We start from the raw sequence: 27,473 nt of genomic DNA, 5'->3' as shown, positions 1-27,473 counted from the left end.
TGACACACATGCGCACGTCCCAACAGGCCTGTGCCCCACCCGTGGGGGCTGACATCCCCTTTCTGGGGTGCAGGTGGGGGCCGCGGGACAACCCCCTCCTCCGTAGGCCAAGGGGCCGTGCCCGCTGGCAGAGACTGGGGGCCGGGGCTGACCCAGGTGAAGGGAGGGGTTGGGGGGAGCCGGGGTGCGGCTGGGGCGGGCGCAGGAGCCGGGACCTGTCAAACGAGAGCCAAGGAGCAAACTAGCTTCTTAGTCACCTTGCTCTTCTCCCCGTTTGGCAGCAGCCCCTCGGGGCAAGGGGAAGCTGATATCATAATTATTGGCTCACCCAGCAGCTGCCTCCCCTCACCTGATGTCAGCACAGACCCGGGACAGCCAAGCTGACGGACTGACAGGCGGACGAAGCTCCTGGCCCCACAGACCCGGGCCCCCACGCCGACCTGCTTCACTGAGCAGGTAAGAGGAGACTGGTCCCAAGTCAGCCGTGGAGGCCAGCAGGGCAGGGCCAGAGCATGGGGAGGGGGGTGGCCTTTTTAACGGGCTCCGGGAGAGGCTGGGAGTCCCTGGGTGCTCCCCATCTTCTCACAGCAGCTGAAGGGAGACTCGGGAAGCGGGGTGAGTGCCTGGAGGCCAGGGAGGACCCCCCTCGCGTTCCTCCCTCTCGTCCCTGTCCCAGGCCGTCTAACGCCAACCCTTCTTACTGTAGTGGGGCTTGTAGTTCTGGGGTTTGTTGGATTTTGTGTGTGGCTCTGTGGCTGGAGAGGCTGTGCCAAGCCACCCCGTGCTAGAAGAAAATGAGGACTCGGCAATGCTAGGACCGGAAAACTAGAGCTGAAAGACAGAGAGGCAGATTCCCAATTTTAGTGGCTTTCTGGGGGAGGGATCCCAGCTCCGGGGGCTGGGTGGTGCCAAGGAGCTGTGTTGATCCAGAAATCGCTCAATGTCTCTGGGCGGCCCAGGCTGGGGTCTAGACGCCTGGGGGCTGGGGGCTGGGGGGAGGCTCGGGGTGCAGAGAGGCAATGGCACAGCTGGCGGAGAAGCAGACAGGTGGCAAACAGGTGCTGTGGCCGGTGCCAGGTGCAGAGCTCAAGGCAGAATCCCCCTCTCCCTTAAAACTGCTGCAGGATCAAGAGGTCTGGCCAGCAGACCTGGGATAGGCAAGCAGCTCTAGGACCCTTGAAGCATCGAATTGGGAGTCTGGCAAGCAAAGGCTCTTAGGGAAAGGGCTGGAGCAGCAGGAAGCCCCCTCTGGCTCCCACAGCTCCTCCCCACCCCCTACTTGATCAGGTAAGGTTCTGGCATTCCCCAGGGAGTCCCCCAGGCCCTCACTACATATCCAAAGAAGCAAGTTAGATAAAGCACAGACTAACGAGTGGGCGTGTTTGCCTGCTCTCTCTGCACCTATGGGCATTGAGGGTATGTTGGTGTCGGGGGGGTGTTGGTGTGTGCATCGTGGCGGGCACGGCTGGCCAGCAGGAGAAGACTTGGGTGAACAGGGCCCATCCCAGAGAAGTCCCCTCATCCCTCTCCCGGACCCAATGCCGCTCACGTCCCATGCCAGGCAGGGCTGCCCTCCTCACGTCACTAATCCTGCAGAAGGACGCTCGGTCAGCTCCCTCGAAGTCATGAAGTCTCCACGGCCACAGAGTCCAGCTCCACTTGACCCATAGCCTTGGCCTTCCCCCACTGATGAAACCCAGCTAGAGGGCTGCCTGGAGGGTATAGACGAAGGATGGCCTTGCACTCCAGCCCTCTCCCCATAGGGACTGGCTCAGGCCCTTTTACCACCTCGGTCATTGCCTGACCCATGGGACGCAGGCAGTAGAAGCCCAACTCCAACCGAGGGGGGCGGCCCCTCCTGTCCTGGACCCTCTCTCATGTGGCGGGCCAGGCAGAGCCAGAGTCGGGCTGGGGCTGGGGAGGCTCGGGATCCTCAGGGGCGAAGGTGCCACGGGGAGAGGTGCATGTCCTCCCAGCTCCCCGCCCGGCCCCGCCCGTGCTGCCTCTGCTGGAGCTCAGCTCCCGGCTCCAGGGCCTGCTGAGGCATGCTGCCCCCACAGGCCCGGCGCCTCACTCACCTCCCAGGGCCAGGAACCTGTTCTCCCGGGAATGCCAGGGAGTTCTCAGAGGACTTTATTTCCCAGGGGCTCAGGGAGCCCCAGAATCCTCTCAATTCTGCTCTCGGGAAGGGGAGAAAGAGATGAGGGGGGGTTCCCTGCCCCCCCATCTCTGTCTCATCCACAAACTGAGCCCACCTTGCCCCCTAGCAATGGCCTTCGCCGTTCATCATGAAGGGAGAGGAGGCTTGGGAAAGTGAAAGACAAGGGGGAAAGCCCACCAGGGACACGTGCCTTCTGGGAGGTTCTCATGTGCCAGCCCCCACCCACACCCTGGTCTCAGGGAGGGCCTTTCTTTAGTCCCCAAGGAGAGTCCCCTCTGCCTTCTAAGAAAGCACCATAACACCCCTTCCCCTGGGCTCTGTCCATCCTTCCCAGTTGGGAAGTCCTTCCTGATGTCTAACTCCCTCCTTCCAGCTTGAGTTTTCTTGGATCAGCAGAACAGCACTGCCAACACAGGGCTCAAGCCTATAGCCAGAGACTGTCACTGAGCCACACTGAAATTCCCTGAGACCGGGTGTACAGGAAAGGGCAGAGGGAAGGCCCCACTGCCCTTCTCACGGTCTCTCCAGCTCCACACTGTAATGACGTGGGGCTGCTAGGAGCCACTTCTGCCTGCCTCCCCTAATCCTCCCCCCTCACAAAGGGATGCAAGGGACAGGGGGTCCCGCAGGCATGCCCTCCCCTCTTTCCTTCCCAGTCACAGCCCACCACCCCTGCTAGGCCTGTAGGGTGGACTCCAGCAAGCCGAGTCTGGCTTCTGCAAGCAGGAGAGATTGACATTGACTTCATGACATGTTTCGGGATCATAAACTGAGTTTGGCTGGACTGTGTGACCAAAGGAGGTGGTTTCCTGAGTGGAGAGGCAACCATTGATCTGGGATGGGTGTGGCTGGGCTGGCAACGCACCCAGGAGCAGGGAAATGACAAGATGACCTCTGGGAGAGCGCATCTCAGAAGCATCAAACATCCCTGAACAATTTTGGTCTTTCCGATTTCCTCCCCTTCCTCCATCTCTGTTCCCAGCTCCAACCTCAACTCCCAGCCTATCCCCTAACCCCTCCACTCCTATCCACATTCCCAGTTTCACCTCCATCCCCACAACCCCATCCCTCTCTTCCCTCTCTACCTCACCTCCTCAGCCCCACCTCCAACCTCAGCCCCAAATCCATCTTCCATCCCCACCTCCCTGGAACGGATCTCTCCATGCACCAGAGATCCCCCTCAAAGCCCCAGACCCCTCAGCCTCGTCCCCACCAGGTCCTGCTAGATCCTCCACATTGTCCCCGTGTTTGGGAAAAGCCCAGAGCAATGCCACTAGAACAGAAAGGACTGGATGCGGTCACCCCCAGAGAAGCCCTCTACTTCCTGAGCCTATCCAGGCCTTCAAGGCTGGATGCTGGCCAAGCAGTAACAATGAGATCAAGTGCAACAAGACGAGTCGAGGTCTGATGTTCGGGTGGACATCTCTACACTACGGCTGGGGGGCAGGCAGAGGGGGAAGATGGAGAGACACGCCCAGAAGGCCCCAGAGGGAGGTAGTGGCAAGCTTTCTTGGGGGGCCACAAGTGTAACCGATCCAATTAGGCGCCACCAGACCCAAAGCAGGGCGATGGACAGGAGCTGAAGCAAGAAGTCCTGCTGGGTTGTTCGGGAATGACTGCTGTCATGAGCAGCCCTGGGTCTCTACCCTGCCTGTGGCTCTTGCTTAGTCAGCTCAGATTAATGGGGCCGGGGAAAGAATTAGCTGAATCGTGATCTCTCAAGGAACTGGACTTGAGAGCCAGCTGTGAGTCACAGAAAAAAAGGGAACCCTTGCTGTCATGGCTACTCTGGGAGTTCAGGGGGGTGGGCATCCCACAAGAACCCCTGGATGCAACAAGAGAGCCCACTCGGAGGTCTGACCCTAACCTCCACCCCATGTTCATGGGAAGACGCACGATCAGTCAACTTTAAGCCCTGCTGCTCTGGCCTAAAACTACTGCTTCTGACAAACTACAGCCAGTTTGGGCACCAACACACACACACACACACACACACCCCTAGAATGGGGCGTGTCCCTGGAACCGGATTGCCCAGAGACAGTTGGAGATCCCGCCTACACTTGTAAATTCCATAGCCATGTCCCACACTACACCAGTCCATCTGTCTTGGAAGGCAAAGGATGTGCTCAAAGATACACACACACACACAAGCACACACACACAACGATCAGACTCCACTTGGCAGAGCCAGAGTGATCTTAGCAGAGCCCGAGCAGCCCCGTTCACTGTGGGAGCTGTCCCCGGCTCCTTCTGGGAGGGGTGAGTGGAGCCCAGGTTGGGCCCCACAGAGCATGTGGTTTTGGAGAGGAGGCTCGGCCTCTCTGAGCCTTCCCATGAACGTCCCCAATCTCTCTGAGGTGGGAAGGGTTTCGGAGAGAAAATTCTTTAGGATGGCAATACCAAGCCCGGGGGGACCTGGGGATGCTCAGGGGAGAAAGGCGGGGGCTGGAGCCCACAAGCTAGGTGGGTTCAGAGAAACACCCCCAGAACATACCGCTTCTCCGCATCCTTCTCCTCAGATGGGCAAGGGAGTGAGTGGGCACTCAGCCAGCTTCGCTCAGCCCAGGTGCCTGGAGAAAGGGCCAGCGCCCAGATTACCTGCGGAGCGGAGAACAATCCCTTCCACAGTGCCTTCAGTTTCCCCATCTGTCAAATGGAGAGGGACTTGGGTGGGAGGGCCTTCCAGTGCTCTTTTCAGTCCAGTTTGGTGCATTCAGGCAGTTAGCTTACTGCGGTCTTGTCTGTGTGTGCACGCACGTGCTCGGGATGACGTGGGGGGAGGGGCCGCACCAGTGTCTGTCTGGGACTGGATCTACAGCAGCCGTAGTGGTGGCAGAGTTCACAGCCATTAACAACAGACAGGTCGTAATGAGCAGCCCTCAGAAAATGATATGCACGGAGCACAGGAAGCCCCCCAAGGGGTGGTGGGGGTTCCGAGCCCCCACGAGGGTGGGCAGGCCAAGAGGAGCCCACCAACTGGATGTGAGCACTCTTGACCTCCCCCATCGGGAACACCCTGGGAAGGGCGGACGGTTGCGGCGGGGGGGGGGGGGGGGGGNGGGGGGACAATGTCAGCCCCCACCCCTTTCCTGAAATCCCATGGGCCCAGGACCTCATGCGAGGAGGCAGGAGCACCAGAAAAAGTATGTCAGGTTAGCTTCCTCCGACCATTTTGATTTTCTGGTTCTCACTCGGTCCCCAGGATAGCCAGGTGAGGTAGGTAGGGCACAGATGATCCCATTCAATAAAGGAGGAACCGAGGTTCATGCTGACGGCAGAGCTGGGAAAGGATACTTCTGGGGTCCTTGGTCAGAAGGACTCCCTGTCAGGAAACAGGGGGCCTTGGTGGGGCAGCCAGGGGCTTCTGAGACGATAAATGCCAGGCTAGGGGGTGAGGTAAAACAAGGTTCTAGTCGTCCCTGTTGGTCTCACAGCTCAAATCCTCAGCTGCCAATCGAGCATAGCCAGTCAGCTCCGTGGCTGCCAGTTATCAGCACAGCCCCAGGAGGGAGGCATGGGACCACAGGTTTAGCCGAGTGACTTCTTTATGGGGGGACTTCGAGACACAGGACTGTTGGTAGAGCTAATGGGTGCTCAGAGGCTGACAGTGCAGTCCCACCCCCTGCCCATTCCTCCACCTCCCCACGGACGGCATGCGTGGCTGGAGGGAGCTTGTGGTAAGGGAGAATGAAGCCCTATTTCATAATCTGTGAAAAATTTTCCTGTTCCTTCCATCATTCCCCACCTCACCATCCACTCCTTGGCCCCTTTCACAGCTGGGCAGACTGAGGTTTAGAAGGCACTTGCTTCTCTGGAAATCGGTGTCTGGGGCCTCAGACCATTGCTTTCTGCACACTGTGCCCCTGGGGGGCTTAAGCAGGCAAGAAGTCTCCACCCTCCAGGAGCCCAGCTCTCTAGTCAAGCCCCCAGTGGTTCTGGGTCACTTTGTCTACCTACAAGTCTCTAGTCAAGCCTGTTCTCACCATCAGACCCAATCATGCCTTTAAAACCCCCTGGGTTTTAAGTGGGGGGTGGGGGAGGCACCCTCTCCCAAAGTTGCCCATCTAAGGGGCTCATGTCCTTGGAATTGAGAATTTTGCTCCTCCTCTTCCTGCTAAACTTGGAGAGCAAGATGACCTTGCTTCTGGGAGCAAGATCTGAGGTAGGCTTACAGCCTCGGAGCCTGGACTCAGGAGTCGGCAGGGGGAAGGAAAAGGCGGGCCATGAATGACCTCCAAGAGTAAGAGCAAAAGCTGTCTGAGGGTTGGGGTATTGAGGTCTCCGGAAAGGCATCTAAGGAGCAGGGACAACCCAGGAGAGCCAGTGGACTCTGACTAGGTGGACAGTGTTTTCTAGGAGAAAAGTGTGTGAGTGTGCCTGGTGAGTGCGTCTCAGAAAGGGGTGGATGGGAGAGTGAGGGGTGGCATTTCTTATTTCCTTAAGACCAAGCACCCCTTCCTTCCCATCTACCAAATGATCACCCTCAGGCACTTCAAGGACACCTATCTATCTGCCCCTGTCCATTCATCCGTCTGTCCATCTGTCCATCTATCCACCTGTCCAGTTTCCTATGCAGTCATTAGTCCAGGCATCAATCTGTCCATCCATTCATCTGTGCATTCCATCCATCCATCCATCCATCCATCCATCCATCCATCCATCCTTCGTCCATCTCTCTGGAAAGGTCAGGCCCCAATTGGTCTCCCCAGGGCTGCTGGGAAGGGCCTGTGGTCCTGTGGCATTTATGGGGCATGTGACCTGCCTGCCTGGCCTGGGGAGGCAGCCCCGCCCCAGCCCTCAGGCAGGGGGCCGGTCCAGGCATGTAGGAGTATTTATACCTCGATGGAGGCTCCCCGGGTGTTGCTGGGCTGAATGACTCCCCGAAGCCGTGATGGTGGCCATGGCCCCGAGCCCACTGTGAGTGCTTGGATTCAGCTCCTTTGGGGCCAGAGCTGGGTGGCAGGGGCTGGGGATGGGCCCAGAGCTGTTCAGAGGTGGCCAGGGATGGTGGAAAGAAGGGATGCTGGGCCAAGGAGAGTGGGGAAAATAGGAAGCTGTTGGAGTCGGGCATCCACAACAAGGCTGGGGCCCACCCTGGAGAAGGGATGGGTCCTTTGCCATTTACTAGCCTCTGGGGTGTCCCTTGGTGGATGGCGGGAAGAACAGGGCAGGAGGACTAAGATGACAAGGGAGATTAAGGTTAGATATCTGGAAGAACTTCCAGGTCAGCCCCAGACACGGAAGGTGGCTCAAGTGCTTTCACGGGATGGGCACGCCGAGTGATATAGTCTAGGACCAGTCTATTTCCAGAAGCGGGGGAATGATGCAGTGACTCTGGGAGAGCTCCGTTTCGGGGGATGGGAATGGCTCAGCGGCATGTGTCTGGGGCTCAGGTTTGAGGAAAGCATCTCATGGAGAACATGACTGCTCTTCATTCTTTGCTCTCCCCCCTCCTCCCCCTACCCTTTCTGTCTCTAAGCTGCCTCTCAAAGCACTTTATTTTTTTTTAAAGATTTTATTTATTTATTCGACAGAGATAGAGACAGCCAGCGAGAGAGGGAACACAAGCAGGGGGAGTGGGAGAGAAAGAAGCAGGCTCCTCACAGAGGAGCCTGACGTGGGGCTCGATCCCATAACGCTGGGATCATGCCCTGAGCCGAAGGCAGACGCTTAACCTCTGTGCCACCCAGGCGCCCCCTCTCGAAGCACTTTAATCAGATCTCAAGGCAGGGGCAGCTGACCCTTTTTCCTGAAACTGAGGCAGGGTGATGAGCCAGAGGGACCAGAATTTTAGCTTCCGAACCCCCAACCTTGATGGGAAGAGAGGATCTAGAAACTCCCTCCTTCTTGGCACCTTCAAACTCCCAGTATCCTGGGGTGCTCGAGCCTCAGGAGCAGCCCCCGGGCCCTTCGCTGCCACCCCCAACTAGGTAATTACTGAGCTGCTCCAGGGGCCCCCTTCCCGCAGCTGGGTGGGCGGAGCCCCGGGTGGGGCTACAGGCAGCCCCAGGCCCGGCCCCACCCCTCATAAAACATGCTGCCGCAGCCAGTGACAGAAACCATTAAGGCGGAACTGTCCCATCTCCACCTCGCTCATAAAGGGCGGGCAGGAGGCTGCCTAGTGGGAGGGAGTGTGCAGAGCTCTCAGGAAGGGCCCTCCGTGTCCTCTGTGACTCAGCCGCCCGCGGAGGGTGCAGGGACAGACCCTCCCAGGGAAACCTGCCACGATGCCCCCAGCCCACCACTCTGGCTCCCAGGTGCCAGCAAGGAAGCTGAGGTGTTCCCGAGCTGGGGCAGGGTAGTGGGGCAGTGGTGAGGCACACTGGCTTCGAAGCCTGGGTCTCAATCCTGGGGTGGGGAGGGGCATAATTTGGTAGCTGGGCAGACTCGGGTCAGTTGGGTTAACCTCTGGAGCCACAGTCTCCTCATCTATAAAATGAGGATGATAATCCTCTTCTGGGGAATCATAATACCCCCAGCTGTTCCTTGAGGATTTCCTCAGGGACGTCCCTCCTTCAGGACCCGCTGACAGCTCCATGGCCATGTACACTTCTGCGGGACCAAGTCTCAGCAGCTTCAGATGCAAATGGTCCCGGCCCTTCGTTGCACTTAGAAGGGAACAGAGGTCCAGAAAGAGAATGTGACTTGGCCAAGGTCACACAACCAGCAAACAGGGGGTCCCCCAACCCCCACCCCCAGAATGGCCCCTTCTGCCTGAGTCCTAAGGCACCAGGAGAAGGGTCTCTGAGAGGTGGGGAGCTGTGCCGGGTAGAGGGAGCACAGGGCCTGGCCGTTCGTTAGCCGGGCACAGAGTAAGGATGCAGTAATGCTCCCAGTTGCTTCTGTTGTCATGCTTTTTGGGGAATTTCCTCCCATCATACTCCCTACTCAGGTTAGGGAGCAGGGACTCTGCCTTGCCTTCCCTCTGACCCCAGGGAAGCTTCTTCCAGCCCCACCCTTGCCCTCCGACTCTCCGAGGGCCGTGGACAGAGGACAGGTAGCTCAGACAGCAGAGGCTAGTAGCCGAGCTACTGAAATGGTCCCCAGACCCTGTTTTGCAGGGGTTGCACCTCTGGAGTGTTGTGTGTTTGGGGGTGTGGTTGGGGCTCCGGTGGCCTGAGAATCCGGAGATGTGATTTTCAGTTTTAGCTGTGGGCCACTGGGCATGTCACTTCCTCTCTCCGGGCCTCAATTTTCTCCTCTGAAAAATGGGGTTAATGACCTTGCCCCCTGTTGGTGATGTGCTGATCAGTGTTCACCAGCCAGTTCTCAAAAAAAAAAAAAAAAAGAGGCCCCGATGTGTAGTGTTTGTGAATGTCCATGGGTAAATGCTTACACCAGGGCCGACCTGGGCTGATTTGATGGAATGGGGAGCTAGAAGGAGGTGGGCACAGCTGGCTCTTGCAATGCCACAGTAGCTGTCTCCAGCACACCAGTGCCTGCTACCCTCTGGGGCAAAGGGAGAACGAAGGAGATGACAGATACAAGTGCTTTGTAACTTGCAGGGTGCTCAATAGATGGAGAGTTGGGAGGACGATGGTCCATACAGTCGAAGGGACCCCAGGGCACGGTCTGCCATTAAGAGCCCTGGCCTAGCTCCAGTCCAAGAAGGGGGCAGGCTGTGGGTTGGGGGAGCACACATTAAGGGGCAGGGTCGTGGCAGCCATTTCTGGTAGCTCCTGTGATCTGAGAAAGGAGGAGAGCTGACTGGACCTCCCACATGGGTTTGCACACACACACATCCCATCATGTTCCCTGGACCTAAAGCAGGTAGGATAGAGGTTAGACTCCAAGATTCCCTCTGAATGCGGATGCCAGCCTCAGGACACTGGAGCCATTAGCGAAGCCTCCTGATGGATCCAAAGTAATAGAGTAGGCCTCCCCATCCCCCACCTTCCTTGGAAGTTTCTACGGACACTGGCTCTGCCACAGGGGGATAGCTGGGATGATCTCTGAGGCCAGAGAGTCAAGGGGAGGGAAGTTTAGCCTCCGCCAATGCAGGAGGATGATGTCATGGAGACGGAGGGGGGAGTTCTCCTTCCCCCACCCCCAGAGCTCATGCTTTAAATTAACTCTGTCCCACTGCTAATTATTACTAATAGCTACTATTTATTGAGCATGTACTATGCATTAAGCTATTTACAAGCAATATTTCATCTAATCCTCCAGAGAGGTATGTATTATTAGCCCTCTATTACAGATGAGGAAACTGAGGCCCAGGGAAGGAAGTAAAGCACCCAGCCAAAGTCCCACAGCTCCTGGGATTCAAACCCAATCTTGACCCTAGCACTTCCGAACTAGATCCTCCAACCTCAGGGGCACTGAGGGCTACTCCAGGGAGGGGTCAGGGACCAATGCAGCCTCATCCCTCTCCCCACAGTGAGCTCCTCCCCGTGCTGGACGGGGACCCCCCCATATACACCAATCAGAGCCTTACTGCCCAGCCTCTTTTGAATGCAGTTGGTAGAGGACCCCCCTCTCTTGGGGGCTGTGTGGTCCTAGGCAAGTCACTGAACCTCTTCTCTGGGCCTCCTTTCCTCATTCATAAAACAGAGTCTGGGCTGAGGCGACCAAGGGGGGTGCCACAGAGTCCAGAGTGGTCATCTCTAAAGCCGACCCAGAGGAAGCCCTGCACGGGGGCCATTCCAGCACTTCAACATCCTCAGTGCAAATCGAGGGACGGGCCTCTGAGCTCCGTATACACTCCCTGGTTTTGGTCCTGTCCCTGGGGCTTGGCCAAGCCAGTGTAAAAGTCCTACGGCTGTGTGTGAACTAAAGTCTTCAGTTAAGGTCTCTGAGATGCAGAAAGTCAGCCAGGGCTCCAGATAATGTCCTGGGACATAGAGGCTGATGCAAGGGTGGGGGTGGCACAGAGGTTTTAGGGGGCCTTCCCAGAAGGTCAGACCCTCAGCAGGAGGTGCAGCCCAAGCTGGGGCTCAGACAGCCTTCCTCAGGTTCACAGCTCAAGGAGCAGAGCCCGGCTCTGAGCCCCCCTGAGGCCAGGCTGAGTGAAGGCTGGGCAGAGAGGACAGGGATAGCGAGGGCAGCTGCCCCCTGGGGGTCATCGGCCGATCTCCCCAGGCCTTCCAGGCCCGAAGCCACAAGACCATCAGGGAAACTAGAGGCCGGGGTCAGAGGCCACAGCCACATGTGGCCAGTAAGGCCAAATGTATGACGTGTGTCCTTGAGCATTTTCTATGGGCCCGGCATCCTACACACATCGTTTCTCTTAATCTTCATGACGACCCTGTGAGATAGGTCCACATGCCCCATTTATCAGAGGAACAAGATACAGAGAATTACACAGTTTTTTCAAAATCGCAGAGCGAGGAAGTGACACAGCTGGGACTCAAACTCAGGTCGGACCAAATCTAAAACCCTTGCTCTTAACCACATCCTATTCGGCCTCCAGAGAGAGGAGCGACCACCGCCCCACGGGTTCCAAAGCCTGAGACCTGGGGGGAGAGAGGACCCCCGGCCTTGCCTCTGGAGGTGCTGGAGAAGGCTTGGGAAAGCAGCTCTGGGCCAGATCCAGGCGTGGCAGGTAGGCCCCAGCTGTCCCAGAGCTGTCCGGGGAACGGGGGCCAGGCCGGCGGTCATGCGGAGCCAGAGATGGGCTGCCCTGCGCCTCGGGCCCCATGCCTGCTCCGCTGTGGTGTCCAGTTACGGCCAGCTCGGCGCTTCCCTGGTCACGCCACATTTAGCATTGCGACTGAGCGGGTGCCGGGACATGGAGAAGGGGCGGAGGGACTCTTGAAGGGGCGGGAGAGCCTCCCATGGGCCCCCACCTGGACCCCAGCTACTAGCCCCCTCTGCAACTGATCCCCTGGGGGACTTGGGACAAATGCCCTCCCTTCCTTGTCCCCGATACCCCCAAGCAAAGGGAAGAGGTAGTTTCTTCATCAACGGCAAGCCGACCCCAGGCTGGGCACCATAAGGGTCCGGGGGAGCTCCCGGGAGACCTTGGCCTGGGACATGCACTTATCCTCATTTGCTTGACAGAGGTCTCAGGTAGGAGGGGTAAGTGTGAACCTCACGCTGTTCTTGTTGCTTGGCCCCCCAGCTTAGCCCCCACCTACTCTGGCCCCCACCGAATGAAAAAACTGTAAGAGGAGTCCAGCGAACAGACCTGGGTTCGAATCCTGACTCTATTAAGGATTAGCTGTGTGATTTGGGCAAGTCACGTAACCCTTCTGAGCCTCAGTTTCCTCAACTGTAAAGTGGGGTTAAGAGTGTACCTTCCTTACCGTATTGTTCTGACAAACCAATGAGAAAATTTCCCAAATTGTTGACACGGCAGCCAGCCCAGAGCAGGCCCTCAGCAAAGGGCAGTCTTTATCAGAGACTACTTGGCAAAGAGGAGTACCTTCCAGAGGAACGGCCCTTTGCAGGTGGTGGAGAAGGAAGGCAGAAAGCTGGGGATGGTAGCAGCAAGACCACACTAGTGAGATATTAATAACGAGAACTGGCGTCGATCGAGCACTTAGGATGTGCTAAGCACCGTGTAAAATGCTTCCTGCATGTGATTGCATTTACTACGCACCCCTAGGCGGGAGGCCCTACCTCTCTCCCTGCTCTGTTGATGATGGGGTCGAAGCTTGGAGAGCTTCCCTGACACAGCTGGCAAGGAAAGACTTGGACCTGAGTCCTCGCAACCTCTGGACTGCGCCGGGGACAACGTTCCGTACTTCTAGAAGGTCGTTGCAGAAAGAGCCCTGAGCTATCATCTACTACAAGCCCTTAGTTTTTCAAATAGTGAAACCAAAGCTCAGAAAGGGCAGTGGCCTGGGGGTGTCGGGTTGGCCCTATTGGAGAGCACGTGAATCTTGATCTTGGGGTTGTGAGTTCAAGCGTTCAAGCCCCGCGGTGGGTGTAGAGATTACTTTTAAAAAAATATTAGGGGCGCCTGGGTGGCTCAGTCGGTTAAGCATCTGCCTTCGGTTCAGGTCATGATCCCAGGGTCCTGGGATGGTGCACCAAGTCGGGCTCCCTGCTCTGCTGGGAGCCAGCTTCTCTCTCTTCCTCTGCCTGCAGCTCCCCCTGCTTGTGCTCTCTCTCTGTCTCTCTGTCAAATAGATAAATTTTTAAAAATCTTTTAAAAAAAATTTAAAAATAGGGGCACCTGGCTTAGTCAGTCATTAAGCGTCTGCCTTTGGTTCAGGTCATGGTCCCAGGGCCCTGGGACCCAGTCCAGTGTTGGGGCTCCCTGCTCATCGGGGAGCCAACTTCTCCCTCTCCAGCTCCCTGTGCTTGTGTTCCCTCTCTCACTATCTCTCTCTGTCAAATAAATAAATAAAATCCTTTTAAAAAGGTAAAAAATATATATATTTAAAAAAAAGGTCAGTGGCCTGTACAAAGTCAAAGGTACAAGAGGCAGTTTGGAGGCGGTAGGAGAAACAGCCCGAGCCGGACATCGCTCCATGGGCCAGTGGCGGCACCCCGGGACCGGGTCAGGCTCACAGGGCCACCAGGCAACCAGGTCCCCTCAAGTCCCCAGGGGCACACTGGTCGCGCCAGTCCCTGAAGAAGCACCTGTGACAGGCCCCAACTCTACAGCGGGCTGGGTCACCTGCAGCATGAGGGTCACTCCCACCCGAGGCCGAGCCTTGACCCACTCTCTCCAGCCCCCCTTCTCTCCGGACCAGTCACCTGCTAGGCTGCTGAGCGGAGGCCGCTTGCCATGGTCACCTAGCCCAGTCCCTCTCTGGGGACATAGGGGCCAGAGGCAGGGTCTCAAGGGAACCATCAGCAGCCGAGCTCCAGAACGGCCAGTTCTCCCTCCTGGGGCTGGGGGCAGGGGGGTCTCCTACCTGGTGTGTTTTTTTCTCTCTCCAGTCTTCCCTCTGCGCTTTCTTCCTCTGTCTCTTACTGCTTATCTGCTTCCTTCCGTCTCGGATGTTTCTCTCACTGTGTCTGTTTATCCACCTGTCTGTCTGTCTGTCTCACCAGATGTCTGGCTCTAGTGAGGGTTCCAACCCAGGGATGGGTGGGAGTGGAGGGGGTGAGCTTGGGGTTGGTCACCCCAGGACCCTGGTCCTCACTCTCATCACAGCCGGCTTTCTTCGAGGCCAGGACTGGGTGATGGTGTCGCTACTCCCGCCGCAGTCTGACGCCACGCTGCCCGGCCCCGCCAGACTGGAGGGTGAGCCGCAGGGGGACCTCATGCAGGCACCGGGCCTCCCAGGCTCCCCTGTGCCACAGAACGTAAGTACCTGGTACCTCACTCGAGGAGCTGCACCGAGCAGCAGACCTGTCACCCCCTCCCCCGGGGACCTCCTGGGATCTGCCTTGTCCCTTCCAGCAGTGAGCAAGTACCCAGTGACTCCAAGATCCAGAGGGTTCGGAGGCAGGCCTCTGCTTATCCCTTCAGTCTGGGGCTCTCCTAGGGCAGGGCTGTGCACCCGTCTGAGCTGGGGCACCTCACATCTAGGAGTAGTGTGCCCTCATCGGATGAGGGCTTCCAAGAGCAGTCTACGCTCCTCGATCATTTGGGGGCCCCCCGGAGCTCAGCCGCAGACCCCGTTACCCTAGCACAGAGTAGGGTCCTGGTCCAGCCTCTACTCACGGGCTCTCTACCCTCTGTCTGCCCCAGAAGCTTGCCGGCTTCAGCTGCTCGTCATTTGTGCCCGATGGCCCCCCAGAGAGGGCATCCTCGCTGCCCCCACAGAGCCCCAGCGTCGCATCACCAGGCCCTGAGCAAGTCCACTGCCCAGCCGGCCCGGGCCCGGGCCCCTTCCGGCTCTCGCCCTCAGACAAGTACCCCAGCTTCGGCTTTGACGAGGGGCAAGCAAGCAGCCCCGGGCGCTTCCTCAAGGGCGGCCATGGGCCTTTCCACCCATACAAGCGGCATTTCCATGAGGACGTCTTCCCCGAGGCCCAGACCACCCTGGCCCTCGATGGACACTCCTTTAAGACCCCGGGGGCGCTGGAGGCCTTCGAGGAGATCCCCGTGGATGTGGGGGAGGCTGAGGCCTTCCTGCCTGGCTTCTCAGCAGAGGCCTGGTGCAACGGGCTCCCCTACCCCAGCCAAGAGCACAGCCCCCAAGTCCTGGTGAGTACCAGTGGCCGGTGGGCATCCCACCTACCCTGAGCGGTCCTACTTCCCAGAAGCCCAGAATGAGTCCTCTGAGCTCCGACTCCACCTTCCCTTCCCAGACCTCTCCACTGAGGGTCAGTGTGCACCAGGGAGGCAGCAAGATCAGAAAAGTTGGGGTCTCGGCTTCCTCCTGGCCTCCAGGTCAGCTGGGGAGGGGATGCTGACCAGCCCAGGCATGGAGGGGCCAAGGTGGGGGGGAGGCAGGTCAGGCTAAGGAAGCTGGCAGCTTCCCAGAGGCTCCTGAGTCAGGATTCTAGTGTGTGACTTCTCTGTTTGTTTAAGTGTCAAGAATCCCCAGCCAGACCTACCCGCCCATATGCAAATGTGAGAAGAAAAACACATTCCAGAGACCCAGAGAAAGGGTTTGGGGAGGAGCCAAAGAGCACAAGGTTCCGTCTCCAGCAGCAGCATACTCGGTTAAGAGAGGGCTCACGTCTTCTCAAAGGACACTTCCGGGGCCCCATTCCTTGCCCAGTGGGGGGCCGGGGTATATTCATACAAATACCTTGAAATCACCTTGGAAAGTCAGCATGTCCTTCCACAGCCATACCCACAAACTGTGATTTGGGGCAAGTCACTTAACCTCTCTGGGCCTCATCTGAAAAGTATGATTAAGAGGACTTGCCTCATTGGTTTGTTGCCCTGGGAAGAGGAAAGCTAAAGGGAGGTTTGGGGGTCCCCGAGGTAGTGAGCGCTGAGTGGGCTCAGCCTGGGTTGTGCCTACGCCAGATGCTCACCGGCTCTCCTCACGTCTTGCTTTCAAACAGGCTCCCATTCCATCCCCAAGCCAGCCCCGAAAAAGCCTGATTCCCATGCTTGGAAGGTAGAGAAGGGGTTGGGTTCCTACCAGCTGTGGCCGAGACAGGACCCTTGGTTCTGGGGCTCTTTGATGGCTTCTCTTCAGGCCCACTGAACATGACAGCCGCTCACGGTGAGGGTGTCATCATACTAGTTACTCCCCCCAAATCCACTAGCTGCCGGCCCCTGGACACCATGCAGGATGCTTTCTCTCAAGTGCCCCATTTAATCCTCATGACAACCCTCGAAAGACTCTCCGCTATCCCCATTTTGCAGATGAGGAAACCAAGTTTCCATAGAGGTCAAGTGACTTTCCCACGGTACCCCTTGGCCTGTAGGAAGTGAGGCTGAGATTTGAGCCCACTCCCTTCTGCCTGCACAGTGGAGAGGAGCTCAGGCCCAGAGAACCACAGCTAGCTGGTCGACTCACTGGGTGACCTCAGACATATCACTTCGCCTCAGTGGGCTCAGCCCCATCATCTTCCAAATGAGGAGGTTGAACCTTAGTGCTGTTGGCCCTTCCAGGCCTGAGATCCTATGATTATGGCTCTCTCTGCATCAGTAACCCCAAGGCACATCCAAAAAGAGCTCACAGTTGATTTGACCCTCTGGGCCCAGATGCTGGTTCCCAAGGCCGCTGGTAAGCCCGGGAAGAGTGGTCCACCTCCTCACGGTCTTCTCCACCTTCCAGTACCTGGCTGTGCACTCTTTCTGACTCTACGCAGCTAGAGCTCTGTGCTAGACTCTGGGGGCCCCGTGGGGAAGCAGCCATAGGTTCTCTGCGCCAGGGTGAAAGAGTGCCATGGGGCTCAAGCAGACCAGCAACGGGGTAGACTGCCCAGAGCAGGGAGCAAAAGACTTTGAGTTGAGGATAGCCAGGAGACAGAGTGGGGGACTCATCAGCCCCCTCCAAAGAGCCTGCCAGAGCTCCCCTGGGCTTTGCAAAGGAGGAAGGGGCAGGGCTAGGGTCACCAGCTGGGCCAATCTGTCTGACCACTTCCTGCACTCCCCATACTATGGCTCTGCAGCGGGAATTCTAGACCTTTTCCCCAGGTGCTTCACAGACCCGCTCTGAGAGGCTGGCAGCTCTGAATGCAAGCAGGCCCCGAGCCAGGCTTGATGAGTGGGATCAGGCCCTGTATCCTAGTGCTTTTCCAGAGAGATCTCTGACCCTACTCCACCTCACTGTGACCACTGTCAAATCGCCCCCAGTCCTCTGGACAGCTCGGCCTCAGCCTGTCACCTGAAGTGAGGTGCGGGGTAGGGAGCACTGTCCATTCCCGCCCCACCTCCACCGCTGACTTGCTGAGATCCTTCAGGAAAATCCCTGACCTTCTCTGTCTTCCATTTGTTCTCTAGGACTAAGCTTTGGGGAAGCAGAGTAGAGGTTGCTTTTGTATAAGTTTCAAGCCACAGAAGAGAGGGAGGAAGAAAACCAAGGCCCCCACCTGGTCATCTGTTTTTTTTCTTCCAGCAGGGCTCAGAAGTCAAGGTCAAGCCCCCAGCTCTGGAGACTGGACCTGGGATGTACTGTTACCAGCCCCCCTTGCAGCACATGTACTGTCCCTCCCAGCCCCCCTTCCACCAGGTGGGTCAGGGGCAGGTGGGCATGCTCCCCTGGGGCCCCAGGATATTCTGTGGTGTGAGGCGTGCGGGCGTGGATGTGAGCGTGCATGTCTGCATTGCCAGGTAGGGGCAGCCCGAGGTCCAGGCTGCCTGGGGTGGAGGGCCAGGGGTCCACGCAGAAGGAAGCAATCACCCTTCTCTAGGAGTAGGTGGGGCTCATCTGAGAGTCTCAGATGGAGAGTCTCAGGAAAGAGTGGGGCTGAGAGTGGGGCAGGGCCCAGATGTGAACCAAAAGGAGAGGGAGGAGAGTCCAACAAAGACAGGGGCCAAGAGAAAAGGAGTGTGTGGGGTGACACACAGGACTGAGCAGAAAGGGAACAATGGGCTCCCACCTGGGTCAGCCACTGTCTTGCTACACAGCCCTGGCCCCCAACTTCCCTTTCACCGAGACAGGGTGGGACCAGCCATGGAGCTGGGAGACCTTCCCACCTGGAAGGCTCTGGGAACCCATCATCTTTGGCCCTTTGCCCCTTCCTCACCCCACCGCCCAGCCTCAGCTCCTCCGACGTGGACAGGATGCCAAGTAATTGCCCCGCATGGGCATGGGATGCAGATTTTTAAAAAGAGAAAGAAAAGAGCCCCAGAGCATCCAGGCAGCTCCCAGGAGTCACTGGGCAAGACGGAGCAAGTGGCTGCCCAGCGCCCAGCTCCATCCACCTGCAGCCTGGCACTGAGACAGGCCCTGCCTGTGGGGCAGGTTTTACTCCCAGCTCTTTCTCGCTTTGGCCCTGATTTTGGCCAAGCCAGGGAGGCAGGCACGTGGAGGGGGGAGGGGGAGGTGGTCAGACGGCTTGCTTTGTGGGGGGGCAAGAAAGAGATGGAGGGAAGCAGAGAGAGCCCATGAGGGGTCATCCTCGCTGCCACGAGGAGCCCCGCTGGAATGGCTAAAGCCCTCGTGAGGCTCAGGGTCTGACCCAGGGCGGGGGTGTCCTGAGGCAGCCTGGCCCATCAGGGACGGAGCCACAGCAGGGTTAAGGGGCTGCCGGACCTTAAATGGCCTCACCATGCCCAGCCCTGCTTTGATGCTTTCTGCATTCCGCAACCCCCCCCCCCCGAACAAGATGGCCGCACCCAGGGCTTTATAGAGCCTGCAGAGAGGGTGACTCAAGCGCTAAGTGTCTCTCGGGTGACCTGGAAAGAGCACCTCAGCCTGGAGCAGATGGGGGAGTCAGAGTCTCCTACCCCCTTTGCCCCCATAAAACACCACCCCTGGCACCGCAGCCACTCCCTTTGCCGCAAGAACTCCTCCTACCCCCACCTGCCCACCATGACAGGCCCTTTCAAAGAGCCACTGAAACTCGTAAAAGGTGGCAGTGCCCAGCAAATGAACACCCGTGCTGGACACCCCACTTCCGACCCAGCTGCTCCAGGAGATGTAGGGGAGGCCCCGAGGGCCTCACACTCTCTAGCCCAGCCCCGCTGCTTCCCCATCACCACGGGAGACCTAGATGGCCTGAGAGGAAGGAACTGGGGGAAAGGAGCTTTGAGGCCTCTGAGATCTGGAATGTGGGAATGGGGATCTCCTCAGGGGCCCTCCACTGTCCACGCCCCTGGCAGCCCCCTCACGTGACTCTGCTCTTGGCGCCCATAACCGGGGAGAGAAGAATCTAGGCATCTAGGCTCAGCTATCTCTCTGGATGTATATGAACGGGGTGTGTGTGGGGGGGATCCCCCACCTTGGGAAAGACTGGTTACCATGGCAACCACTCTGCCCTTTTGACCTCTACAGTACTCACCAGGTGGTGGCAGCTACCCCATACCGTACCTGGGCTCCTCACACTATCCATACCAGCGGATCGCACCCCAGGCCAGCACCGATGGGCACCAGCCTCTCTTCCCAAAACCCATCTACTCCTACAGGTATGTTTCCCAGCACCCCTGGGGTGGAAGGAAGAGAGCTAAGAGGACCAGTGGGAACCTGAGACACGGAAGCCTCAAGTATAAGGTGATGGCAGAGGGTGGAAGTCAGTCATACTCGGCAGGCTTCGAGACGACGCTGGAGAGGAGATCCCTGCATGGGGGCAGGCGGATAGACTGGATTACCTCTGACCCCTTGTCTGACCCTGCGGAGCTATGTCAGTGCCTCTGCTCAGCAGAGGCTGTGCCCTGAGATTGGGACCCAAAGTTCTAGCCTCCTGGGGGCCAGGGCCTGGGACTGAGAGTTTAGGAGGGACGCTCGCCCCCTTCCCCCCCTTTCCCTAGCTACAGAGAGAAGCCCAACCCCAAAGCTCTCCTGGAGATAAGTGAGGGATGAGGCCTACAGACGCAGCTCAGGTATCCAGCGGCTGCAAGATCGGGGCTGGGGCTATAAGCCCCAGCCCATCTAGGAGACCTTCCCCCTGAACTTTCATTCCTCCCATCAACAGTGACCCTTGACCTCCTGTGTTCCAGGCCCCACGTGGGATCATGTCATCAGTCAGTGTGAGCTCAGGGAAGGAAAAGGAGCTCAAACAGCAGCCAAGAGCACAGAAAAGGGGTTTGTGGGTGGCAGGCTGATGCACAGAAAGGAGCACACCCAATCCTTGGAGTCCAACAGAACTGAGTTCAAGTCCAGGCTCTCGAATTTACTAGCTGTGAGACCTCAGGCAAGTTGCTGACTGTCTCTGAGCCTCTGTTTATTCATCTGCTTACAAAAAAAAAAAAAGGAACAATATTCAGGCCTTTGGAAAGATGAAATGAGAGAAGATGCTTGGCACATTGTAGGGACTCAAGAAACCGTAGTTCCCTCCCTGAGTGTCTAACCTTCCGTGCGCAGTTGGCTGAGGGCTGACTGGTAATGATAGCTTCCATTTAACAAGTGCCTTCTATGTTCTAGGCATTGTCCTTAATCCTCACAACTCTGAGGTAGCTATTACTCTCCTTACTTCAAAGCTGAGGAAACTGAGGTTCAGAGAGGTTAAGGCACTCACCCAAGGTCACACAGCTAGCGAGTGGCCAAGCCAGGATTACAACCCAGATCTCTCAGATTCCACGAGACCCTTGTATCTCAGTAATTCCCGACTTCAGTGGACACCTTCACATCCTTTCTCCTTTCGACCTCATAGAGCCTCTCACCTAAATCTTCAGCGGGTATTCCTCCCCAAGGACTCCAGCCAGGGCAGGAGGGGTGGTCAGGGGGAGACTCCCCGCCTGCTCAGAAGTTCAAACTCTCAAGGTTTTCTCTGCCTTCAGCATCCTCATCTTCATGGCCCTTAAGAACAGTAAAACAGGGAGCCTTCCTGTCAGCGAGATCTACAATTTCATGACGGAGCACTTTCCCTACTTCAAGGTGAGCCCAAGATCCACCCCGCTCCTCGCATCCCCGAGTCCGGAGCAAGCCAGGCCTCTCCAGAGCCAGAGGGTTCGGCTGGAAGGTAGAGCAAGGGAGAGAATGAAAGCCGGGAGAGGGTTTGCCTCCTCCTCCATGCTTCCTCTCGTCTCCACGTCAAAAAGTCAGAGTTCTGTGTCGGGAACAGAGAGCTTAAGCCATTCACCCAAGGTTACACAGCAGGCTGGAATTGGATCCCATGCTGGTGGAAAGTGGATGTGTCAGTCCTGAGAGGCTTCAAGAAGCATCCACCTACCCAGAGTGGGGAGAGAGAGAGAGCTTGGGAAGAAATGGGAGACTGTCGCCCCCCTGCCCCCGGGATGCTGCAGGGTTAGAGGAATCTGGGAGCTATAGCCAGCCAGGGTGCCATGGGAGGCTGGGACCACAGGACCCATTGCCTTCCAGGGAGAGATTAAGATCTGCCTCTGTGGGTGGCAGTCTCAACTGCAGCGCAGCCCGAAAGCGGGGTGTGGGCTTCATAGTCTGCAAGTGTCCCAGGGAACTGGGTGGCTCACCTGAACTTCCCATGTACAGTATCCACTTCCTGTCAACCACGTAAAGGGCTTCTGCCTGATTCCCTCCCTAGACGCGGGAGAGATGCCCTTCTCTCCAGAAGGGCAAACACATCAGAAAGGGTGATCCCCTTGCTCAAGGTCACATGACGGGGGGGGGATTCGGTTGTTGGCTCGAGCCGTTTGGCTTCACACATCACCCGCTTCCCTTCTCGGCATGCCCCCCATACCCTCCGGCACAGACCTCTTCTTCTGGGGTGGGTGCAGGGGAGATCAGAGCTTGTGTGCGAGGGGTGCCTTCTCCGAGGTCTACACCTGGTGGGTATAATCTCATCTACGAACCAGGCCGAAGGTGGGAGCTGAGGCCCAGCTCCAGAACTCCCCTCCACCTGCCAGCAGGTGACCTCTGGCCCCACTACCTTCCCAACTGTCCTGCCTGAGCATAATCTGAAGCTGACACTCAAACAAGTTTGTACTTGCTGCGTTGCGATCAAATGAGGAGTGGGCAAGGTGGCCAGGGTGGTCTGGCCAGGAATGGAGAAGTACAGTCATCCACCAGAGATTCTGAAAGGGAGAGGATGAGGGAGGAGAGTTGTCTCTGGCATTTGAGAAGCATCAAAGCCAGTATCCAGGGCTGCCCCGATATCCCAACAGATCCGGAGACAAAACCCTCCCCAACCCCTAAAGATTTTGGAGGGTCTTCTATAGGGCTTCAAGGGGCCAAGCCAGAGAGAGGGAAGTGAGGGCCCTGCCCAGTTCCTCTCAGCCATTCCTCCCTGCCAACTCCCGGCCTGGCCCCCAGCCCCTCCCTGCATCTCATCTTCCTGGCTTAATTATTTTTCCTGGGAGCCGTGTAATCCCTGTTTTATGGGGCTGAAGAGTGAAGAGGTCTAACAACTTTTTTTTTTGGTTCTAGTTGTTGTTCTTAGCCAGTTGCATCACACCGTCACTCCTGAGTTTACATTTGACTTCAGAGAGAAAGCATCTGTGAGGATGGGACGGGCCCCAGTGGTGAAGCCAGCCCTATAGGGTGACCTGGGCAGGGCCCTTAATAAGGGGACAGAGCTGGAGTCTGGGCTCTGTCACTGCCTTCTGTGTGATCTACGGCCAGGCCCTTTCTTCCCTGGACCTCAGTTTCCCAATCTGTAAAATGGTCAGGTTGGACCAGTTGGCACATCCGTTCCTTCCAACTCTGACGGTTCCCCTCTGACCTGCCTAAGGAATTAGTTCAAAGATCCCCTGCCCCCTTTATCACTCACTCTCCATTTGAAGGCCTTTTTTCCGGGCAAGAACAGAGTGACCCTGGGGTGGGTAGCACTCATGCCCCAGGCAGCTGAGGTGGGCGTTCCGTAGCCCCATGAGTCAGGGCTATGGGACTGGGGAAGTGTCCAGCCACTGGACATAATTGCTGGTGCTGACCATCCCTCTTTCAAACAGGAAGTGGCTGGGGTGGGGGCTGCCCTGGCATCCCAAAGTCACAGATTTATGGGCCCATAAAACGGCCCAGTGCACATTAACCCTGCCCAGCAGGCGACACAGCCTTGACTCTGAGTAGGGACTGTCGTGGGAGTTGAAGGTGAATCCCAAGTTGACTGGTCTGGTGGCTCGAGAATCCTTCCTCCTGACCCCGGGAGCCTTGAGGGTCATCTCAACCAGCCCCCTACCCCAGGCCAGCTGCCCCTGAGAAAGGCTCCAGCAGCTGCTGCCAGCAACTTGCAGGGACGCTGGCATCGGGACCCAGTTCTGCTGGGCGTGATTCAGCCTGGCTGCTCCCTGCGGCAAGTGCGCTGGGGAGGAGGGCGCGGCCGCCCCTCGTGGAGCAGACACTGCAAGCTGAAAGGGAAAAGAGACCAGGGGGCAAGGGCATGGGGGCCCCACTGCCTGGAGCGGACGCTCTGCCCACCGTTGGCCCCTGCTGGGCGTAGGACTATCACAGAGGCTAGAACAGAGCTGGAGGAAGGGGGATGGGGGGTGCCCACTGGCACCCCCGCCACCGCCTCTCACCCCACTGAGTCAGCCTAATGGTTTTTACAACCCTCCCTGGGCACAATTACTGCACTGGTGGCATGACCGGGCCTCCTAATGGGTGTTTATTCTGTTGGCACGAGCCCCCCCCTACTCCCCACCTGAGGGCTGGCTCCCCCACCGGGGCATGCCCCCCCATTCCTGTGAACACTCACACCCACACACACATACAATCATGGATACCCCCACACACCCAGAGAGACTTTCTCACACACACATCCTCACACTCAAAGGAATTCACCAACCCACACCCCGGACCCAGGCTCCCATCAGGGAGACCTACTTAGGGACACAAGCACACACGTACGCATAGCCAGTCTCCCCCCCACACCTCACTCTCTCACCAAAACCCAGCCATACACACAACATACGTGCAACACGGGCACACACCCAAATACAACCACACCCATCTTTCTTTTCTCCGGAGTTTGCCCAGGCAGGGATGAGGCAGCCCCAGGAAAGGAGCATCCCATGGCTTCCTCCTGATTCCAAAGCCGGCACTGGGGAGACCTGGGAGTAGTGACTTCCCTTTCCGCAGAGGGGTCCGAGCACAGGTCTGAAGACCCAGGGGGAGTGGTCCAGCTCCAGATGGGGAATGGGCCCTCCCTGTATGAATCACCCCGACAATCCTCGGAAGGGGAAGGGTCGGCTGGAGGTGGGGCTGGCATGAAGGCAGATGTTAGGTGAAAATAATTCGGGGCCAAGGTTCCTACCGACCCTTCCCCCGCCACTGAAGGGTACCCAGCACAGGCTGGGTGCTGAGGAGGACGACAAGCCCCGGAAGGGGTGGCAGTTCGGCGCCCAGAGGGCAAGAGTTTTCTGGAGCCCAGACCTGGCTCTGGCTACTGACCCTGGCCTGAATTCTTGTCCTGCTCTGCTCTGGCAGACAGCACCTGACGGCTGGAAGAATTCTGTTCGCCACAACCTCTCTCTCAACAAATGCTTTGAGAAGGTAGAGAACAAATCAGGAAGCTCCTCTCGCAAGGGCTGCCTGTGGGCCCTCAATCCGGCCAAAATCGACAAGATGCAGGAGGAGCTGCAGAAGTGGAAGCGGAAAGACCCTATGGCTGTGCGCAAGAGCATGGCCAAGCCAGGTGGGGGCTGCGGGCAAGGCCAGGGAGGGTCAGTGTGCCTAGGAGCTGGAGGGGGGGGGAGAGGGGAGGGGAGGAAGGGAGGAGGGGGAGAAGGGCAGAGGCAGAGAAGTCAAGCAAAGAGAACTTACTAGTGAGCCAAGGCCTGAGTGGTTCCAGGGCTGGGGAGAGCTTGGGGGGAAAGGGCGATTTAATGCTGTCCCTCTGTTTTCTCTCTTGGGCCTTTGCAGAAGAGCTGGACAGCCTCATTGGAGAGAAGAGGGAGAAGCTGGGCTCCCCACTGCTGGGCTGCCCAGCCCCTGGGCTGGCCAGCTCAGGCCCCATCCGGCCCCTGGCCCCTCCAGTTGGGCTCTCCCAGCCACTGCACTCAATCCACCCAGCTCCTGGCCCCATTCCCAGCAAGAACCCCCTGCAGGACCTACTTGGGGGCCACGTGCCCTCCTGCTATGGGCAGACATATTCGCACCTCTCACCGGGCCTGGCCCCTCCCGGACCTCCGCAGCCATTGTTCCCGCAGCCGGATGGGCACCTTGAGCTGCGGGCCCAGCCAGGCACCCCCCAGGACTCGCCTCTGCCCGCCAACACCCCACCCAGCCACAGCGCCAAGCTACTGGCTGAGCCTTCCCCGGCCAGGACCATGCATGACACCCTGCTGCCGGATGGAGACCTCGGCACTGACCTGGATGCCATCAACCCCTCTCTCACCGACTTTGACTTCCAGGGTGAGCCGGGGGTGGGAAAGGGAAGGCGGCCCATCCCCTTCAAGTCTCCAGGCTGTGGCCTGCTAGCTGCCAGATTTCTGGTCATTTGAAGCAGAGAAGTCCCAAGCTGGCCAGGGGTGCCAAGGGGCAAAGAGGAATGTCCTTGCCCCCATCTCCCTCCTCCTGCTGCCCCTGAACATGTTCCAACGGACCCCATCATCAAACACTCCCAGCTCCGGGAAGCTGGGAGACAGCCCAATGTGCCATTCCACAGTGGCCGTGAGCGACAGCCAGTCTGAACACTCCCAGCGGTGGTTGCGTTTTCTCACTCCCTCTAAGGCAGAAGGAGAGAGGCCTTCCCCCTGGGGAAGAATGGAAGACCTCAGAACTAGGCAGGTCCTGCTGAGATTTGGGGCTAGGAGTCTGGGGAGACGTTCTATCTATCCCATTCCACCTTGCCTGCCTCATCTCTGCACGCGGTCAAGCCCACCCACTCAGATCTAAACTCCAGTGCATGCCCAGCCCCTGGTCCTGGCCACAGGAGGCTTGGAGGAGGGTGCTGACCCAGGCCGCAGACCCTCTGGGTGCACGGGGGGGTGGGGGGTGGGGGCATCCACAAGCAGGTGGGGACACCTGACCCTCACAGAGCTCCGGGTGCTGTGGGGCCACAGCCCAGGTCCTGGTAAGGTTGTTAGAAATGTGCAGCCAGATCCTCATCCGCAGCCAGAAGGGGGGCACGATGCTCACCACTAGCCATCAGCTTCACGTGTGCTCTCTCCTCGGGGCCCCTAGGACCAGAGGGATTGTTAAACCCCTTTCACAAAAGCACGGGGAGGTTAAGTAACTTATTCAAGGTTACTTAGCTGGAAAGAAGGAGAGTTAGGATTGGAACCCAAGCGGCGGAGTTCAGTCCAGGGCTTAGTCCGGCCCCCTCCCTCCATCCCTGCAGCCCTGATACCCCGGGCAGGAGCGCCAGGCCCCGGCCTGTCATGATGCAGGTCCCACAGCACGAAGAGGAGGACCGGGTGGCAGCACTGCATCCTCCCTAGAGTCAGTGCTCCAGGCTCTGCTCCTCTCCCTCCGGCCCGCCCTGGAGGAGGCCCAGGGCGCCAAGCACAACCTCCTCGTTGGGGTCCGGCAGCAGTGTTAGAAGCCCCTGGGTCTCAGCTGCAGATCCGCCTTCCTTGGGAGCCCGGGCCAGGGGGAGCCCGGGGGGGGGAGAGTTCCAGGGGCTCCCTCTGCAGGCTAACTCCGGAGTGCACAGCACAGGCACCAGACCTTCCAATAAGCCGGCTCTCAAGCCCTTGACTGCCTACCCCACCTCTCACCAAAAGAAGAGTCCCAGAGATCTCTAGAGAAATTGGAGAGTTCCAGCAACTCCCTGGTGCCCACAGTCTGTTCCCCAGTCAAGGTTACCCCAATCCCGCTCTCTTTGGCATGTGAGAGCCACAGGATAGGGGTGCACAGGGCTCCTTGGTACCTCCCAGTGACTCCTGTTCTCTCCCCCAACTAGGAAACCTGTGGGAACAGCTGAAGGATGACAGCTTGGCCCTTGACCCCTTGGTACTGGTGACCTCGTCCCCGACATCATCTTCAATGCCACCACCTCCGCCACCACCCCATGGCTTCCCGCCGGGGCCCTGTCTGGCAGAGACAAGCAGTGCGGCCGGCGACTTGGCACCGCCAGGCAGTGGGGGCTCCGGGGCATTGGGCGACCTGCACCTCACCACCCTCTACTCGGCCTTCATGGAGCTGGAGCCCACACCCCCCACGGCCCCTGCGGGACCCTCTGTGTACCTCAGCCCCAGCTCCAAGCCCATGGCCCTAGCGTGAGCCATGCCCAGCAACAGCTCCAGCCTTCGTCTGGCTTGGAAGTCCCAGCTGGCCGCCCACATCGGGCCCACCTTGAAGGTCAAGGAAGGAAAACCATCTCTGTCCCCTATGCCACTAAGCCAACTGTTTGTTAGCTGGCAGCTTGGGGGTGAAGAAGACACCACCCACGATGCCGCCCCTCACACATTTCTGCTCCCTGGTGAGCCAGTTCCTCACTCAGGGTCGCTGAAGACCAAGTGCCCAGGCAAGGAAAAAACACACCCTCCCTAGCTCACACTCACCCACACTTACACCCTCCTGCATAATATGTGCATGCATATGCA

The 27,473-nt window shown here is 58.1% G+C and overlaps 1 protein-coding gene across 6 annotated transcripts; it reads left to right on the top strand.

Annotated features, from left to right (window-relative positions):
- Positions 1 to 385: 385 nt before the first annotated feature.
- Positions 386 to 27,473, top strand: FOXN1 (forkhead box N1). Of its 6 annotated transcripts, none has more exons than XM_034640761.1 (9): positions 386 to 456; positions 14,214 to 14,365; positions 14,754 to 15,212; positions 17,533 to 17,643; positions 19,411 to 19,541; positions 20,853 to 20,949; positions 24,412 to 24,619; positions 24,847 to 25,338; positions 26,831 to 27,473. In XM_034640761.1, the coding sequence occupies exons 2-9, from the start codon at positions 14,243 to 14,245 to the stop codon at positions 27,148 to 27,150; spliced, it is 1,941 nt and encodes a 646-aa protein (XP_034496652.1). In that variant the 5' UTR covers positions 386 to 456; positions 14,214 to 14,242; the 3' UTR covers positions 27,151 to 27,473. The 6 variants fall into 6 exon arrangements, with proteins under 6 accessions (XP_034496652.1, XP_034496651.1, XP_034496654.1 ...); XM_034640760.1 differs by having other exon boundaries at positions 401 to 456; positions 14,234 to 14,365; XM_034640763.1 differs by lacking the exon at positions 386 to 456 and adding an exon at positions 569 to 615 and having other exon boundaries at positions 14,234 to 14,365.

The sequence above is a fragment of the Ailuropoda melanoleuca genome, chromosome 13 (assembly GCF_002007445.2).
Source record: "Ailuropoda melanoleuca isolate Jingjing chromosome 13, ASM200744v2, whole genome shotgun sequence".
Lineage (NCBI taxonomy): Eukaryota > Metazoa > Chordata > Mammalia > Carnivora > Ursidae > Ailuropoda > Ailuropoda melanoleuca.
The sequence above is the reverse complement of the archived record's forward strand: the minus strand, read 5'-3'. Positions and strand labels throughout refer to the sequence as shown.